This window comes from Heterodontus francisci, chromosome 20 (assembly GCF_036365525.1).
Source record: "Heterodontus francisci isolate sHetFra1 chromosome 20, sHetFra1.hap1, whole genome shotgun sequence".
NCBI classification, from domain to species: domain Eukaryota; kingdom Metazoa; phylum Chordata; class Chondrichthyes; order Heterodontiformes; family Heterodontidae; genus Heterodontus; species Heterodontus francisci.
This window is the reverse complement of record NC_090390.1, coordinates 53,484,203-53,501,569: the sequence shown is the minus strand read 5'-3', so window position 1 is coordinate 53,501,569 and position 17,367 is coordinate 53,484,203. Positions and strand designations below refer to the sequence as shown.

The window sequence follows — 17,367 nt, the reverse complement described above, 5'->3', positions numbered from 1 at the left end:
TCGGGGTCCTATGACATAAATGACTCTGCCATTTTAGGAACTGTTAAGAGCCTGCATCATACACACTGAACAGATCCACATATGATGCAACCAAAGAGGTGCACCAAAGATGAGACTAAAATTATTTTTGTGAGCCTCCAAAAATAATCTGGGCCCTCAGCAATCACAACCTCCCCTGGCCTGATCTTCAGGCTTCAATCCAGTGAGCTGCACTGTCACACGTTTGACACCTCACAGCTCACTTTACCCGTGGGTCATCCAAAAGTCAAAATATACTCCCAGTTGCCTTAGAAAACACAATAACAGTCAGTCTTTCCTTGAACATTACCTCACTAATGAACCAATAAGTTCTACGCATTGTTATAAAAGTGCCTGTTTTTGTTAAAAATATTTTTTTGCGAATTCATTGTCAAACTGAAGAAACGTTGGACCAGTTTTTTTTTAAGAGGGTCATCAAGAGAACACTGAAAGGAATTGCTTGACATTTACTGGTTGTCAGATGACTCAAGTTAAAAATAGAACAGAAACCCTGGTAACTGGGGGAGGATTTGTGCAGCGAAGTGACAGGTCAGAAGGTGGACTTTCTGTTTCTGGCTTCACTTTTGAATTGTTTGGAGTTAGGAATGAACTGTATAAAAGGGGTTGGAGTTTAAAAAAAAATAAAACTTAAGGACAGAACCCCTCCCAGCCTGTTCCACCTCTTTAAAAAGTCTACTGAAAAAGGAAGTGAACTTCCAAGGAGAGAAAAATATTTCCAAGGAAGGAGAGAAGACCACAACCCAGCTCAGCTTTCCAGCATCTCTCAAAGATGCTGAGAAGTCCACTGTGTCAACTCACTTCGTCTCCTGTCATTGAAGAAAAGCCTGCTAAGTTAATTTTTTAAAGATCCCAGTGACCTGTCAACGTGTTTACAGAGGCCAGACTGTATGCCAGTTTTGGAACACAACATATCTCATCTGCTGTTTTCTTCAAGAAGGAGCAAGTTATTCAGCCTGTGTTTTTTTGTCTGTAACAGAGCTCTAAACAAAAACCCCTTTTTATTTTTCTGGTTAACCAGTATATGTGTGTGTGAGGGGCTAAGGTAAAAAGGGAACTTTAAAATTTCAATCTATGTGTTTATGCTTTACTTAATTACTGATTAAGACTTGTTTTATAATAAATGGATAATTTTGTTCTGGTTAGTGTGTTTTATTCTGTGAAAAATAGAGTATATGACCCTATCGGTAAGTGGGAAAATTTAAATTTATGTTGTGACCTGTGGAGAAGTGGAACTAGAATAAACAGTGCACTCCTCCCGCCTTGGTCGTAACAATGTACTAATCAAAAATATGTTTTGCAACTTCATATTTTAGCTTAACATACTTTTATGAAGGTTTCCTTGTACTTGGCTATGACTAACATTCATATTGGCATTGACAAACATTTATTAGGTAGTAATTTCTGCATCGGAAAGAATTTAGTTTCTCTGTAGCAACTATAAATTATGTATCTTAAGGAATTTTGAGAGTGCTGTAGCATAGCTTTAAAAGTGCATTACACTTGGGTTTTCTAATTCATCAAAATAGCGGCCTTAGCTAGAAGCATAAAAAAAATGTTTTCTCTAGTCGCTATGTACCAGGTCTCACAGATTTACTCATTTGTATATCAGTCAAAACTAGTTATTGTTTGCAACAAGTGTGTTTTCTCTAAGGCTCTTCTTGCAATAAACATACTACCAATGCTATGTTTTAGTTTACATGCTACTCCTATGGAACTGTGCAGGTGTGCAAGAACAGTGTTAGCATAGTTAATAGCATTTACAGGCAGAGCAAATTGCTTGAGGGCAGTACCTCTGAAGTGAGTCATTGGCTCTGTGGAAGGCAGCTGAGATCTTTTGCCAATCTCTCAGCTGTTGAGAGTTGAGCTAGAACTGGTTTTTGACATAAACAGGATCATCCACATTACACACCCTTCATTCTTCTCATCGGTTACACCTTGACACAAAACTCTGCATTTAATATTCTGTCCTAACTTTCAATGAGTAACCAATTTACCCCTTTCTATGATGAATCACGTACTGCTGGCAAGAGTTAAATGACTGTACTTTAAAGATTAAACAATGAATCATTGAAGCATTAGCTACAATTCCGTGACAATGAAAAGGTAAAATGTAGAGTGCAGTAAATATGAATTGCAACTCATCTAGTTAGATAAGACTTCATGTGATTATAATTTGCAAAACAGAGACTGCGGGAGTGACAATGAAGTGTATCACCACCCAAAAATTAGAAAGTACTATATTACATAAAGATAATACACCATGATTTAAATGAGTAAAAAGTGGTAATCCTTTAACATTAATTCTTCTAAGTTATACTCTATGATTTATATCTGCACCTAAGTTGTATTAGGGCTGCTAATGTTATACTAAAGTGATGATTGTATATTAAAGTTTAATAAAATACTGACACCTAGTGGTGTAAGTCTGGTCAGAAACAGCAAGAGAAATGCAATTATTCCTGTCACAAAATTAACACAAATATTTTAAAAATCCTATAATTATTACCTGCAAGAATTTCACGACCAAGATTGGCCCTCTTGGATGTTTTCTGGTGATCCTTGTACTAAGCATTAATGCCAGAAAGAGCAGCTGGGTGATTTTTCTTCCACTCCTCTATATATGGTTAGCAAGAGGTGCAGGATAATGGAGTGTTGCATTGTGTCAAAATTGCAATTGTAATGAGAACAGTCATGTTGAATTGAAAATAATTTTAGGCCTTCCCTCTTGATTCAGATGCAAACATTTTTTGTTTGAGCTGAAGAAAGTCCACTGTTTCATTCTTGGGGTAAGCAGAGTCAACTAAACTTTGGCAGTGCATTGATAATGCTGCTACAATTGCCCCCTGCCCTGCTACTGCTGGTTTGTTAGGGAAAGGGAATTGGCCTTAATTTCTGCTCTTTATACATACAGCAATCTCTGTGGAAGTGCCTGTGTGTGGAAAACATCATTTCAAAAAATCAACTGGTCATTCATGTATGTCATTTGCTACTTTGCTGTGGTTAAATTGGCTACCATATTTGTCTAAGTAACATTGATTGCACCCAAAGTACCTCAGTGATTGTGAAGAGCAGAGTGACATCCTAAACTGTGTAAGGTTCTACATAGATGCAAACTCTTTCTTGTGGAGACAGCTGGTTGGAACTTTTCAAGGCATCTCTGAAAGGTTGGATCGAGTGCTTTATAAAAATATCTGCTGCTGATAAACCATTGTCTTCAAAATGCTGTCCAGATTTTGTGGCCTTGCTGTGAAGGCAACAATTACTCATGCGTTGTCTGGTAAATCTGCAAGCAAGGTAAAGTTTTGCCTTTAAGTAGCAGCTGAGTGTGGGAATCACCGGGCAAATCATGACAGGTAATTGGGCACAAAAATGCCTTAATTGGCTGATCAGTATCACTGACCATAATCTTCATCATGACAAAGGTCAGTGATTGTACATCATAGCTTTCTGACAGGGTTCAAGCCCTGGCATTGAGTTGTAGCAAGGGGCACAGGGGATGACTGGAACTGACTATTCTGCATAAGACACGTTTTGATAAAATATTGATAATTATTGAACTATTCCTATGAGAGAAGTAATGCTTCCTGTACTGTAAACCCAATTCTGGTACTCAAACTAACGGCGATTTCCTTGCTATGGAGTAATGCATTTGGTGACAGTGGGAATGTGGTCAATAATCATTTGCAAGTCCTCTTACATTTTATATAAGACCTTCGATCCCACTTAGAGACAGCAGTCAACCACTCTACTTTCACACCCTTCCACTGCAACATCCCCTCCCCCCACTGTAGTCTCCCTGTGTCACCCACTATTCCCTGGCCCAGATCATATTTACTAGATTCATCTTCAGAGATTAGTTAAGCTCATTGCTAGGAAAATAGAACTTTGAATGTAAACATTTTAGGCATCATATTCAGTTTGTTCATTTTTGATCTGTGCTGGGACACAAGTATAATTTCAAATTTGCCACATGATGAGTTCCTGAATTCATAATGAAGATAGCTTTCAGCAACCTGTTACTGGGATTTTACCTATTCAGTACTCTTAATTCAGCTGCTAGCAAGTCCAAGAGCAGCTCCAGATTGCCCATTGCTTTTTCCAATATCCATCAAGCCATACAATGTAATGACGTTGCTAAATTGAAGGGCTGGAGAATTTTAAAAAAAAAAAAGAAAATGGCCAGAGCCAGAAGAGATGACATTTTGGCCCATAATAATGGAGTACTTTCTACTGGAGCAGAGAAGCTTAACAGCTTTTAAAACATACTCATATTGTCCAAAATCATCCCAAGGCGCTTTACACAAATTGTACAAAAATGGATCCTGCGAATGAAGAGAGACAGCTGATCAAAACCTTGGGTTGGGGTTGGTAGAGAACAAGGAGTTTAAAGGAGATGCTAGAGGGGTGAAAATGAGATGAGGTGCTTGAAGGTGCCAGAGGAGCAAGGAGTTGGATTTGGTGGTGAAGGCCACACTGTAACACTGTGATTTGAGCAAGGCAAGTGAAAAGTATAGCCAGGCAGGAAGGCTTCAACTAAGGGAAAGGCATCTGCACCTGTGAGCTAAGTTTCAATCAAAGCCAAACATCTACAATATTGTCATGGATGGCAAGGGCCTTGTTCATGAGAACACGGACATTCTGTAGGAAAAATACAAAGGTGGTTATTGTTGATCCACTGGCGGAGTCTGAAGGACAGTTATAGGTAGGGTAACCTGGCCTGAAGGAGGTTGGTGAGATTAAATCTTCAGTAATCACACTGGGAAAGAACAGAGGATGAGGAAGCCTTTGCTACTGTCAAGTGATGGATACCTCGGAAGACCATTCAGAAAATGCAGAGAGAGAAACATAAAATGTAGCTGTAGGCTTAGCCAAGGTAGATTCAAAGATTATGAAACGTATTAATAGGGTGAATAGAGGAATATTTCCTCTAGTTAGGTTGTCAGTGATGAGGGGCCATCAATTTAAAATTGTTACTAAGGTTGAGGAGACAATGGAATGCTTTGGTACAGTGTAATTGAGGGAAAAGCAGATAAAATTTGAAGCAGAGGGTAATGCAGAGCTATGGGGAAAGAGCAGGGCAGAAGGAGTAGCTTTGAATTTCTCCAGCAAAGGCCCAATACCCCCCATTCTGATCAGTAAACTGTTATGCTTCCTGACCCAAGATTAAGGACAGTGCATTCTAGATCATGGCTGTGCACACTGAAAATAGAAAATAAATCAGTGGACAATCCCGGAATGAAGGGACTGTAGAGAAAGGTTTTATCTAATTAACAGTTCGTTCCTCGCTTCTGCATTTTCAGCCAAAAAGAATTAGAGAACAATACATTAGGGATACAATAATATCCTGAAAAATTCACTTGCACTAAGGAAAATGATTCCAGATTTTTAAAAAATATATAAAAGTGTTTCTCGCAAGTGACAGGAAAAACACTGAATTGTTTTCTGTATAGTATAGTTTTTCAGGAACAGCTGATAGTAAGACACATGCAAACAGTACTCGGGATATTTTTAATTCTTTATATTTTTCACTGTTAACACAAATTGTTGAAGAAGAAATATAGAAATTGAAAGACTGACTTTAAAAAATGCTTTTACCTGCAATTGGAAACTGTCACTGCACAGCTACCAAAAAAGTTTCAAGTGAAAAAGGTTTAACACTAGTTATGTTAACCCAACATGGCTGCACACAACATCTGAACAACAGAACAGCAAGTTTTATGACACAATTCAACAAACGGTAATAAAGAGCTTTCTAGATTAAATGATAACACTTTAGCCTAAAAGAATGTTTAAACAAAGAGATTTTCACATACAGATACTCCATCATTGGGTGATGACCCATCTTATAAAGGGGTAGGTTAATATCCAGCTACAGTCAGTATCTCTTCCCCCTCCGCTTCTCCGCAGTGGTGTGCACTTCCATAGATTCACAGAAATCACGACATTTTATCTTTGCTGATTTAAAAAAACAACTTTGTAACCTACATACAAGAAATGATTGCTAGAACTCTAGAATAAAAATAATAGAGTGGAATCACAATAAACACATACTTAGCAAAGATAAATGTTTAGATCAGGACATTGCATGGGTTATAATAATGTGCAATACTAAACTCAACTCAGTTAGTCATTCACTCAGCAATGAATATAACTAAAATAAAACACAAAACACTTGTTATTTGAAAACAAGATTAACCAAAAATTAGGTTTTACAGGAAACTGCTAATGCAATATGAGCTGCTGTTTTTAAGTGAAATCAGGCGAATTGATTGATAACATCCAGTGTGTTGAGTATCAAGAAAATAATTGATAGTGGAAATACATAAGCATGAATCAGAGTTATGCTTGGGTAGTAGTTTGACCTGGATTGCGAGTTCTATCTAAGAGAAGTAAATGGGAAGGGATTTGTAACATTCTACATTTGGATTCGGGATGCTTTTTACTGGAAGAGAGTCCACTATAATCACACCACACCATAAAGTTCATCACTACTGGCTGTCACATCTGTATTGCAGTTCATCCTTCTGCACCAGTCTCACTGATGATGCACGTGGAACTAAGACCATGATAGACTCAAATGTCCAGACAAAACACATTTGAGGCGAGTTCATATAAAATGCCACATCATGAAAAAAATAACAGTTTTGTGTGTTCAGGAAATGGGAGTCTTTTGAGGAACAAATGTTTTGAAGTCAAACTTGCTGACAAACAATACAAAAGGGTTTGTTCCTGAGAATGAAGGGAAATGCTTCAAGCTACCTATTAAAATTCCACACCTAAGGCTACCATTTTCTGTCAATAACACAATTCACTCTCTCATCACCTATCAAACACTTATTCCAAATTATATAAGAAAAATCTACCCAATTAAAGTTTGTGATCAACAGATAAAAGATATGAGGGAACGTGACACACATTTATCAACAGGGACATATCATCGGAAAACACACTTTGTAAAATACTTCTTAGTTTCTGTTGAGTGAAGGGAGTTCTCTTGGGTTTAACGCAGCTTTTATCCCCATCCATGGATAACACTGTAACATCCCAAGCTGGCAGCTGTAAAGAGTACAAATTCTTAGAAGAGTTTCAGGTCTCAAATATCCTATAAATATTCCATTTTTATAATGATATTTTCAGTGTCTCTTGGTCCCAACCCTATAACCGGATGAGCTCTGTAATATGCTATTGCTCAGTGGTGTGCTCTCTGTCGCCTTCGTGTTTTGTGGGCTGATTGGGAGATGGAGTGTGGGAAGGGTGCACCACTGCAGGAAGGTTATGGGAGATGGGCACCCCCCCGGGAACCATTCCTTCCATGGATGCTGGGATTCCTGCAGGTGTTACGCCTACTATACCAGGAGGGTACCTACAAAAGAAGACAAGGTCAAATGAATGTAAAACTTCCAGAAGGTACAGAGAAGCCTGACTCAGACACTCAGTTCTACTACTGATTAATTCTCAGCCGTAATGTTTCTTTGTCAGTATTCCAGCCAGTGAGAAATTGAAAACACGCTTGAAAATCTAATGTTGACTTTTGAGGTTTATATATCTCTGCATATCCTAAAAGACATGTCAGGCTCCAAGCTAATTACATTCAAGACAAATAATACATCAATACCCGAATTCCATTTAAATAAAAAGCAACAGTGCCAGAAAATGCAGTTATGGATATTGGGTGAGAGGAGAGAATGGGCTTCACTGTGATGTCCCATGGTTGAAAACCCTGCTGACATTCATTATCTTACACCACCCATGTAAAATGGACACTTGAGTGAAGTATTGAAGAACTGGCATTGCCTGACTGAGGGCACGGGATGGGGTGGGGTGGGGTGGGAACAGAAGTTTCCCATCACTTAACCTACTAAGTGAAACATAACTTTAAAATATATGTTTTCCTTACCTTATGGCATTTTGTCACCAGATGATATCAGCTGCTGGCTGAAATACATGGCAAACTTTAAATATCAATATAGGAGGGTTTTTGTGAATGTCAAAGTTCACAACAATTAAACTTTTCCAAAATGATTAAACAGAAAAGGAGTTTGTTTTCTGCTAATGGGCATTGTGCACCCTGCTACTAGGATAGAAATGCACAGAACTCCTTTTTTGCAGTCTTTAAGCCAGAAGCTGGTAACCTCCTGCCATCATCCAATGACAAAAAGCCGACAGCCATCTTTCCAAAGGTTTTGCATACTAATCTAAAAGGAACTTGTAGAAACTCTAATAGATACTGCATCCCTCACTAAAAGATCCTAAATCTCAGCTCTGTATCGTACATTTTGTTGGTATGGTACTTTCACTGAATAAAAACTCTTCAAAGACTGATTTCAGCAGCTGAATGCAGGATGTGAGTAGACTGCCTGAAATTTAACCAGTGGCATGATTGTTAACAAATCCACTCAGAACAAGTGGAGCTACATAAAATGAACTGAAAACCTGAAGGATTTAAAACCTTCCAACATAATCTTTCCATCCTTGCTAGAATTACGATTTACCATCAGTAATTTTTGTACAAACAGTCAACAAGTTTGCATGGAATTACTTTGTCCACTATTCCGAGGCATTAAAATAGACCAGCAATTTACCAGGATAGGTAACTATTTACTGTGGTTAGTGTTGTCCCCTGTTCTTGCCTCTGACTACAAACCTCCTCCTTTGGTTAATGATGGTGGGACAGTTTGGCATATAAACTGTTCTACGGCCATCATCAATGCCACTCAATGATTGGATGATAGCAAAGCAGTGGTTGTACCAACTTCCTCCAAACCTCCAGAATGAAGTTCTTAGTTGTCCGATATCTAGAAATGCTGATAAGCTCTTCCCAGCGATGACTAGTGAGTGCATCAGGGCTGGACTTTGACCTCAAGATCATTCACATAGGATCAGCCAATGAGCAGGAGTTACCAGAGAACATGTACAAATTATAACGCAACAGGCTTAAAACTCCCCTTAATACTCTATGGTTTCAAATTTTACTGCTATACGTCCACTGTGATAGATCTCAAAGTCATGAACTATTAGAATATTCCAACAAGACTGCATCTGTGGGATAAAGTTAAAATATTAAGCAAATCAGTTAATATCTCTGTCACAGCCAGCAAGGTATTTGTTACATCAAAACATCAAAAACAAAAGAGAATTTCTCCATTACATTGTGCTCAATTACTGCAGAAGGGGCCTGCGTTAAACGTTTCATCCAAAAGACGGCACCTCCGACAGTGCACCATGCTTAAGTCTTGGGAATGGGACTTGAACTCCCAAACCTCTGACTCAGAGGAAAGGGTGTTACTACTTAGGCAAAACTGACACCAGAGGAATCATTACCTATCTATATATAGAATGGGCAAGAACATGGAGTTGAGGCTGAAATGAGATCAGCCATGATCATATTGAATAGCAGAGCAGGCTCGAGGGGCTAAATTGCCTACTCCTGCTCCTAGTTCTTATCTGTCATGATAGAGGGCACAGACACCTCTAATAATAGTGAACTGCCATTCAAAAAGGCTGAACTTAGATCCTGGGTATAAGGAGAAGTCAGGATCACCTGACACAATAAACAGTCACAAAGTGAAATGCCTTACAGTAGTAATGCAGTTTATCTCTGGAGCTTCAAAAAATGCAAGCAGATAGACCTAGCCTGCACAGCAAAGCATTTCCACTGTTAGGTGTTAGTGTTTGATTGCCGCTGTGGAGCATCTGCACCCTAGAATGGACTGTTTTAAAGGCTAGTGATGGACAGTAAAGAATCCAGAAGCAGATCAGAAATAAAATGTAAATGATAAAACTAAATTTGATGTATCTAGTAAGAGACTGGAACTGAATTTTTATTTTATCCACACATGCAAAAAAATAATCCTCTTACCTGTAGGTGGCCCCATTGAGCTCTGGGTGGACAGCCTGCTGGTCCATTGTTGGCCAAGCAGCAGTTGTAACAAAGTAATCCTTATTTACACAGTTTCTTAAGCTGTCTGGGATTCGGCCTGGAGCGAACAAAAAGGAAGGGCAGGGATACCAGAATGAACAAACTACAACTATATATTCATGAAGAAAATGTCAAACACAATCAATGTAATATTCATTTAACCTTTAACATTCACTCCCTCCACCACCGACGCACAGTGGCAGCAGTGTGTACCATTTACAAGACGCACTGCAGAAAATCACCAAGGTTCCTTGGACAGCGCCTTCCAAACCGGCAACTTCTACCACCTAGAAGGACAAAGTCAGCTGGTTCATGGGAACACCACCACCTGCAGTTTCTCCTCAAGTCACACATCATCCTGACTTGGAAATATATCGCCGTTTCTTCACTGTTGCTGGGTCAAAACCCTGGAACTCTGTCCCTAACAGCACAGTGGGTGTAGCTACAGCACATGGACAACAGCAGCGCAAGAAGGTGGCTCACCACCATCTTCTTGAGGGCATTTTTGGATGGGTAACAAATGCTGATCTTGCCAGCGATGCCCATATCCCGCAAACAAATAGTGTTAATAAATAATTCAATTAAAAAATCTAGAATTGAAAGCTAGTTTCAGTAATGGTGACCACGAAACTACCATTGATTGTCGTAAAAACCCATCTGGTTCACTAATGTCCTTTATGGAAGGAAATCTGCTGTCCTTACCTGGTCTGGCCTACATGTGACTCCAGAACCACAGCAATGTGGTTAACTCTTGAGTGCCCTCTGAAACTGCCTAGCAAGCCACTCAGTTGTACAAAAACCACTACACAAAAGTTGAAAAGGAAGCAAGGGGAAAACTCTTCATTGGTTGGAGTCATACCTTGCACAAAGGAAGATGGTTTTGGTTGTTGGAGGTCAATCATCTCAGCCCCAGGACATCACTGCAGGAGTTCCTCAGAGTAGTGTCCTAGGCCCAACCATCTTCAGCTGCTTCATCAATGATCTTCCCTCCATCATAAGGTCAGAAGTGGGGATGTTCGCTGATGATTGTACAATGTTCAGCACCATTCGCGACTCCTCAGATACTGAAGCAGCCCATGTCCATATGCAGCAAGACGTGGACAACATTCAGGCTTGGACTGATAAGTGGCAAGTAACATTTGCGCCATACAAGTGCCAGGCAATGACGATCTCCAGCAACAGAGAGAATCCAACCATCTCCCGAAGACATTCACCAACATTACCATCGCTGAATCTCCCATTATAACATCCTGGGGGTTACCATTGACCAAAGACTGAACTGGACAATTCATATAAATACTGTAGCCACAAGAGCAGGTCAGAGGCTGGGAATTCTGTGGTGAGTAACTCACTTCCTGACTCCTTAAAGCCTGTCCACCATCTGCAAGGCACAAGTCAGGAGTGTGATGGAATACTTTCCACTTGCCTGGATGAGTGCAGCTCCAACAACACTCAGGAAGCTCGACATCATCCAGATCAAAGCAGCCTGCTTGATTGGCAACCCATCCACAAACATTCACTCCCTTCACCACTGATGCATAGTGACAGCAATGTGTACCATCTACAAGATGCACTGCAGCAACTCACCATACCTCCTTCGACAGCACCTTCCAAACCCGCGACCTCTACCACCTAGAAGGACAAGGGCAGTGGACGCATGAGAACACCACCGCCTGCGAGTTCCCCTTCAAGCCACACACCATCCTGTCTTGGAACTATATTGCCATTCCTTTACTGTTAAACTCCCTCCCTAACAGCACTGTGGGTGTACCTACCCCACATGGACTGCAGTGGTTCAAGAAGGCAGCTCTCAAGGGCAATTATGGATGGGCAATAAATGCTGGCCTGGCCAGTGACGCCCACATCCCATGAAACGAATAAAAAAAAACTTCTAAATGGCCACACCTATAATGATATTAAAATAATATTTCTGAATACAGAATGCTTTCAATATTAAAATTATATTAATCTTTTGAGTAGATTGATGAAAATATTTACTTATATTCAAGAGTGTTTCCATCTTTCCATAATTACACTTAAATAAGCATCATTATTGTTAAAGTTTCTTACATTGCATCTAAATTACACATAACTGTCAGATGGTCTCACCTGTAATAGCTCTACGAATCTCAGTCGCAGCTGCTTCTCTCATCTCTAGGGATGCCTGCTCACTGTACCAAGATGTGTGTGGTGTGCAGATCAGGTTGGGAGCATCTTTCAGTGGGCCTTGTGTAAAACTGCACAGGAATTAAAACAAGGGACTTTTATCCACTATGATTACACTCTGCTCGCATTTGAAACAAACCAATAAATGAACCATGGCGACATGGCAAATGCATGAAACCCGAATTACCAAACCTGTCCACATTGTTGCTGAATACCTCAGGCCAAAAACACAGCATTAAAAGCAGCAACCTTTCTCTGCCATTTGAGCTGCAGGGCATAGCCAGTGGCATTAATGCACTCTGCTGTCTTTCTTTTCTCTTTTATCTTCTTGTGGACCCCACCTGTGTAAATAGCAATTAATTTTATTGCTTTCTTTGGCTGGAGAATGAGAGGAAGCAAGAACCGCCTGTAGAGGTCAACCCAACATTCATAGCAGCAGTGAAGTGCCAAAATTACATGATTAATACACATATTAATATAGCATCACATCAAACTATAGGGTCCAGAGATTCTCTGGCACAATACACAGAGGAGATCATCATCTTCAGGTGGGAGAGCTACAGCCTGAAAATAACTGTAAAATCCTGGTGTAAAAACTTGGGTTAAGGTTCCAGTTTGCAATGGATTTCCATTTTGATAAAAGTATAGATTAAAAAAAAATCATTTTCTGTGATAATATGCACAGACATTTCTAATAGTGACACCTGTAGCTAAGGCGACTATTTTCCCAATGAAATATAGAAATTACTTCACAGAAAACTTTATATTTTGGATGATTTAAACTTCACACTTCAGTCCCAATATTCTTTGTCACAAATCAGCTATCCTTTAGTTTTAAGTTCGAGCTTTTCTCATAGTGAAGGTCACTTTTGTAATAAAGCTTTGAATAATTTACAGTTTTATATGGAGAAGCACAATACCATTAAGGCTTGGTGACTGGATAGTAACACTGTAAACCTGATGGCACTACAGAATCCGGTTACACCTTTCCACACAAAATATCAAAATTTGAAATGAGAAGGTTACCAATTTGCACAGTTAATCTACAACAGGGCAGAGAAGCTATGGAAGGAGCAGAACGTGTGCTCATTCATGACAACACTATCAGGATTAAGGAAGTACACTGCTTCAAAGTGAAAATCCAGCTAAACAAAATAAAGCTGCAGACGCCGGAACTGATGAGTGTTATGGACAAGACGCTTCTCAGGCGGATGTTGGTAATGAAGGAATTAAGGATGCTGCAGTGCACATATAAAGAATTAGAGATATTTGGGAGTGATTACAGCGCAGTAATCTGATCAAAGGTTTCAGTCAACTCTATAAACAGCAAAAGCAATTCTTCAGCAGTTTCTTGGATGTGGAAAGGATGTTTCCCCTTGTGGGAGAATCTAGAACCGGGGTCACTGTTTAAAAATAAGGGGTCGCCCATTTAAGACAGAGATGAGGAGAAATGTTTTCTCTCAGAGGGTCGTGAGTCTTTGGAATTCTCTTCCTCAAAAGGCAGTGGAAGCAGAGTCTTTGAATATATTTTAAGGCAGAGGTAGATAGATTCTTGATAAGCAAGATGGTGAAAGGTTATCGGGGGTAGGCGGGAATGTGGAGTTGAGGTTACAATCAGATCAGCCATGATCTTGTTGAATGGCAGAGTAGGTTTGAGGGGCCAAGTGGCCTACTCCTGCTCCTAATTCGTATGTATGTTCTTCCTGTCATCTGAAGATCTTGCTTAATACTGCCTTGAAATCACTGAAAATATATTTGGCAATGGCTCCCTGGGTGGTACACTTGTTGAATACACTCCCTTAACATTAGGATAAAAGCAAAATACTGCAGATGCTGAAATAAAAACAAGAAATGCTGGAAATACTCAGCAGGTCTGTCAGCATCTGTGGCGAGAGAAGCAGAGTTAACGTTTCAGGTCAGTGACCTTTCATCAGAACTATTAGGAAACTATTAGGTTCAATCCAGGCCCGTGCTGGGCTGGAGACCAGAATTAGTATTTCCACATCTTATAGTTACCTGTGCTGAAGTGTATGCGTGTACAGGTTTAAGGCCATCATTCAGGCCCGTATGTACAATATAAAAATAGTTGCCTCTTACAAACAGTTCCATGTAATTTAAGAATGAAGTCCATTCTGCTGTATGAGCACTACTAACCACTATAAGATGAGCACGGGAACATTCGAGGTGACATTGTAATATATGAGTGAGTGTTGTAGGGAGCCGAGGTGCTACAGTAATAGAACTTAATTATTACAAGAATCTTATTTACATTTAATTGTTTTGCTCAATTTTCTGGGAATAGTTCATTCATTTTGCAAAGTATCGACATACAGTTCTACCATAAGGTATGATTCTATGTATTATTTACCATTTATAATATATTAAAAATCTTACATCTGTGCACACTTCCTGTCCAAAATAAACCTCACTGTTGTCGCATTTTGTCAGATTCTAAAGGTCAACCTTTTCCAATGATAATGTCCTCAGTCTATATTTATAACCTAAAGGAGCAGCAATCAACAAAACCAGTAGAATATCACTGAATCCTCACGTTTAAATCCCATTAATGGCTTTTCCCCTCCTCATCTCTGTAACCTCCTCCAAACACCAAAAATATTTACAATATAGAATGAATATTTACAATACGAGAAGAACAATATATGCACAATGTCTTATGTTATGAATTAATGACTTTTTTATCCTTAAATTGATGGACAACATAGAATAGTACTTTTGTAGCAATTCTGGAAAAACATTACAGTAAAATTTAGATTGAGGCCATTCAAATAAAATCTCTAAATGAAATATTTTACTTGGATTTCCATCACCACTTTTACCTCCTTTTCTGCCCTACCCCCCAGTAGGGGCTCTCCTGCTTTCCTCTCCCCAAATGGTTATTGCTCCTTCTCCCCTTCAACAGCTCATCTCCCTCTCTCCCTCCTACTGAAAGGTTACTCTGTCTTTTTCTCTCCTCACATCGAGGATGCCATTCCCTTTCTCTCCTTGTATCAACTTACACCACCTCTTTCTCCCTCTCTCCTTCCCTCAACATGTTCTCTTTCTCTTCCTCGTTAACATAACTTATGTCTCCTTGAAAACCAAATTCCAGCAGTATGACACCAAGTAGAGATCCTTATTAAACCGTGTGACCTGATTGGCTGGTAGGGAATCTGTACCGAATTTGAAAATAAAACTGATAAAAATTGATTAAAACACTAATTAACTAATTAATAAGTAGAGTAACTAAACCAGAGGGAGGAGATGATTGTATTTAGACAGCATTTAATATTTATTGTAGAAATCTAGCACTAGGGACCACATAGTGAAGTGTATCATAATTTTAGTAAGGATTTAATAAGTATTTATTTATTTTATATCAATTAACTAATTAGTGCCAGAAATGACAGTTAGAGGGGTGAAGTGCTTCACCTGTGAGATGTGGGAGGTCCGTGACGCTTCCAGCGTTCCGGGCGACTACATCTGCAGGAAGTGTACCCAGTTGCAGCTCCTCACAGACCGCATGGATCGGTTGGAGCGGCAACTGGATGCACTTAGGAGCATACAGGTGGCAGAAAGTGTCATAGACAGGAGTTTTAGAGAAGTGGTTACACCCAAGGTGCAGGCAGATAGATGGGTGACCGCTAGAAGGGGCAGGCAGTCAGTGCAAGAATCCCCTGTGGCTATCCCCTCTCTAACAAGTATACTGTTTTGGATACTGTTGGGGGGGATGGCCTATCAGGGGAAAACAGCAGCAGCCAGAGCAGTGGCACCACGGCTGGCACTGTTGTTCAGCAGGGAGGGACAAAGCGCAGAAGAGCAATAGTTATAGGGGACTCTATAGTCAGGGGCACAGATAGGCGCTTCTTTGGACGTGAAAGAGACTCCAGGAAGGTATGTTGCCTCCCTGGTGCCAGGGTCAAGGATGTCTCTGAACGGACAGGGGGCATTCTGAAGGGGGAGGGTGAACAGCCAGAGGTTGTGGTACACATCGGTACCAATGACATAGGCAGGAAGAGTGACGAGATCCTGCAGGGGGAGTTTAGGGAGTTAGGTAGTAAGTTAAAAAACAGGACCTCTAGGGTTGTAATCTCTGGATTACTCCCTGTGCCAAGTGCCAGTGAGGCTAGAAATAGGAAGATAGTGCAGCTAAACACGTGGCTGAGCAGCTGGTGTAGAAGGGAGGGTTTCAGATATCTGGACCATTGGGCTCTCTTCAGGGACAGATGGGACCTGTACAAGAAGGATGGGTTGCATCTAACTGGAAGGGCACTAATATCCTGGCTGCAAGGTTTGCTAGCGTCACTTGGGAGGGTTTAAACTAGTGTGGCAGGGGGGTGGGAACCAGAGCAGTAGGACAGCTAGTGAAGTAAATGAGGAGGACATAGTAAATAAGGTCAGTAGGACTAAGAGGAAGAGCAGGCAGGGAGATGTTGCTCTGCACAGCAGGACTGGTGGTCTGAAGTGCATTTGTTTCAATGCGAGAAGTATAACAGGTAAGGCAGATGAACGTAGAGCTTGGATTAGTACTTGGAAATATGATGTTGTTGCTATTACAGAGACTTGGTTGAGGGAAGGGCAGGATTGGCAGCTAAATGTTCCAGGATTTAGAAGCTTCAGGCGGGATAGAGGGGGATGTAAAAGGGGTGGGGGAGTTGCATTACTGGTTAAGGAGAATATCACAGCTGTACTGCGGGAGGACACCTCAGAGAGGTCATGCAGTGAGGCAATATGGGTGGAGCTCAGGAATAGGAAGGGTGCAGTCACGATGTTGGGGGTTTACTACAGGCCTCCCAACAGCCAGCGGGAGGTAGAGGAGCAGATATGTAGACAGATTTTGGAAAGATGTAAAGGTAACAGGGTTGTAGTGGTGGGTGATTTTAACTTCCCCAATATTGACTGGGACTCACTTAGTGCTAGGGGCTTGGATGGGGCAGAATTTGTGAGGAGCATCCAGGAGGGCTTCTTGAAACAGTATGTAGATAGTCCAACTAGGGATGGGGCCATTCTGGACCTTGTATTGGGGAATGAGCCCGGCCAGGTGGTCGAAGTTTCAGTGGGGGAGCATTTCGGGAGCAGTGACCATAATTCCATGAGTTTTAAGGTACTTGTGGATAAGGATAAGAGTAGTCCTCGGGTGAAGGTGCTAAATTGGGGGAAGGCTAATTATAACAATATTAGGCAGGAACTGAAGAATTTAGATTGGGGGCGGCTGTTTGAGGGTAAATCAACATCTGACATGTGGG

The 17,367-nt window shown here is 40.5% G+C and overlaps 1 protein-coding gene across 11 annotated transcripts in view; it reads right to left on the bottom strand.

Annotated features, from left to right (window-relative positions):
* Nucleotides 1-5,528: 5,528 nt before the first annotated feature.
* The window catches only part of LOC137380631 (C-terminal-binding protein 2), a 318,116-nt gene continuing 306,277 nt past the window's right edge, over nucleotides 5,529-17,367 (bottom strand). For 7 of the 11 annotated variants that reach the window (XM_068052766.1, XM_068052764.1, XM_068052765.1 and 4 more), the window contains 3 exons: nucleotides 12,068-12,195; nucleotides 9,899-10,016; nucleotides 7,003-7,402 (listed from right to left, as the gene is read on the bottom strand). In XM_068052766.1, coding sequence (XP_067908867.1) covers nucleotides 7,222-7,402; nucleotides 9,899-10,016; nucleotides 12,068-12,195 — 427 coding nt within the window. In that variant the 3' untranslated portion in view covers nucleotides 7,003-7,221. The other 4 variants (XM_068052761.1, XM_068052760.1, XM_068052758.1 and 1 more) reach the window with 4 other exon arrangements.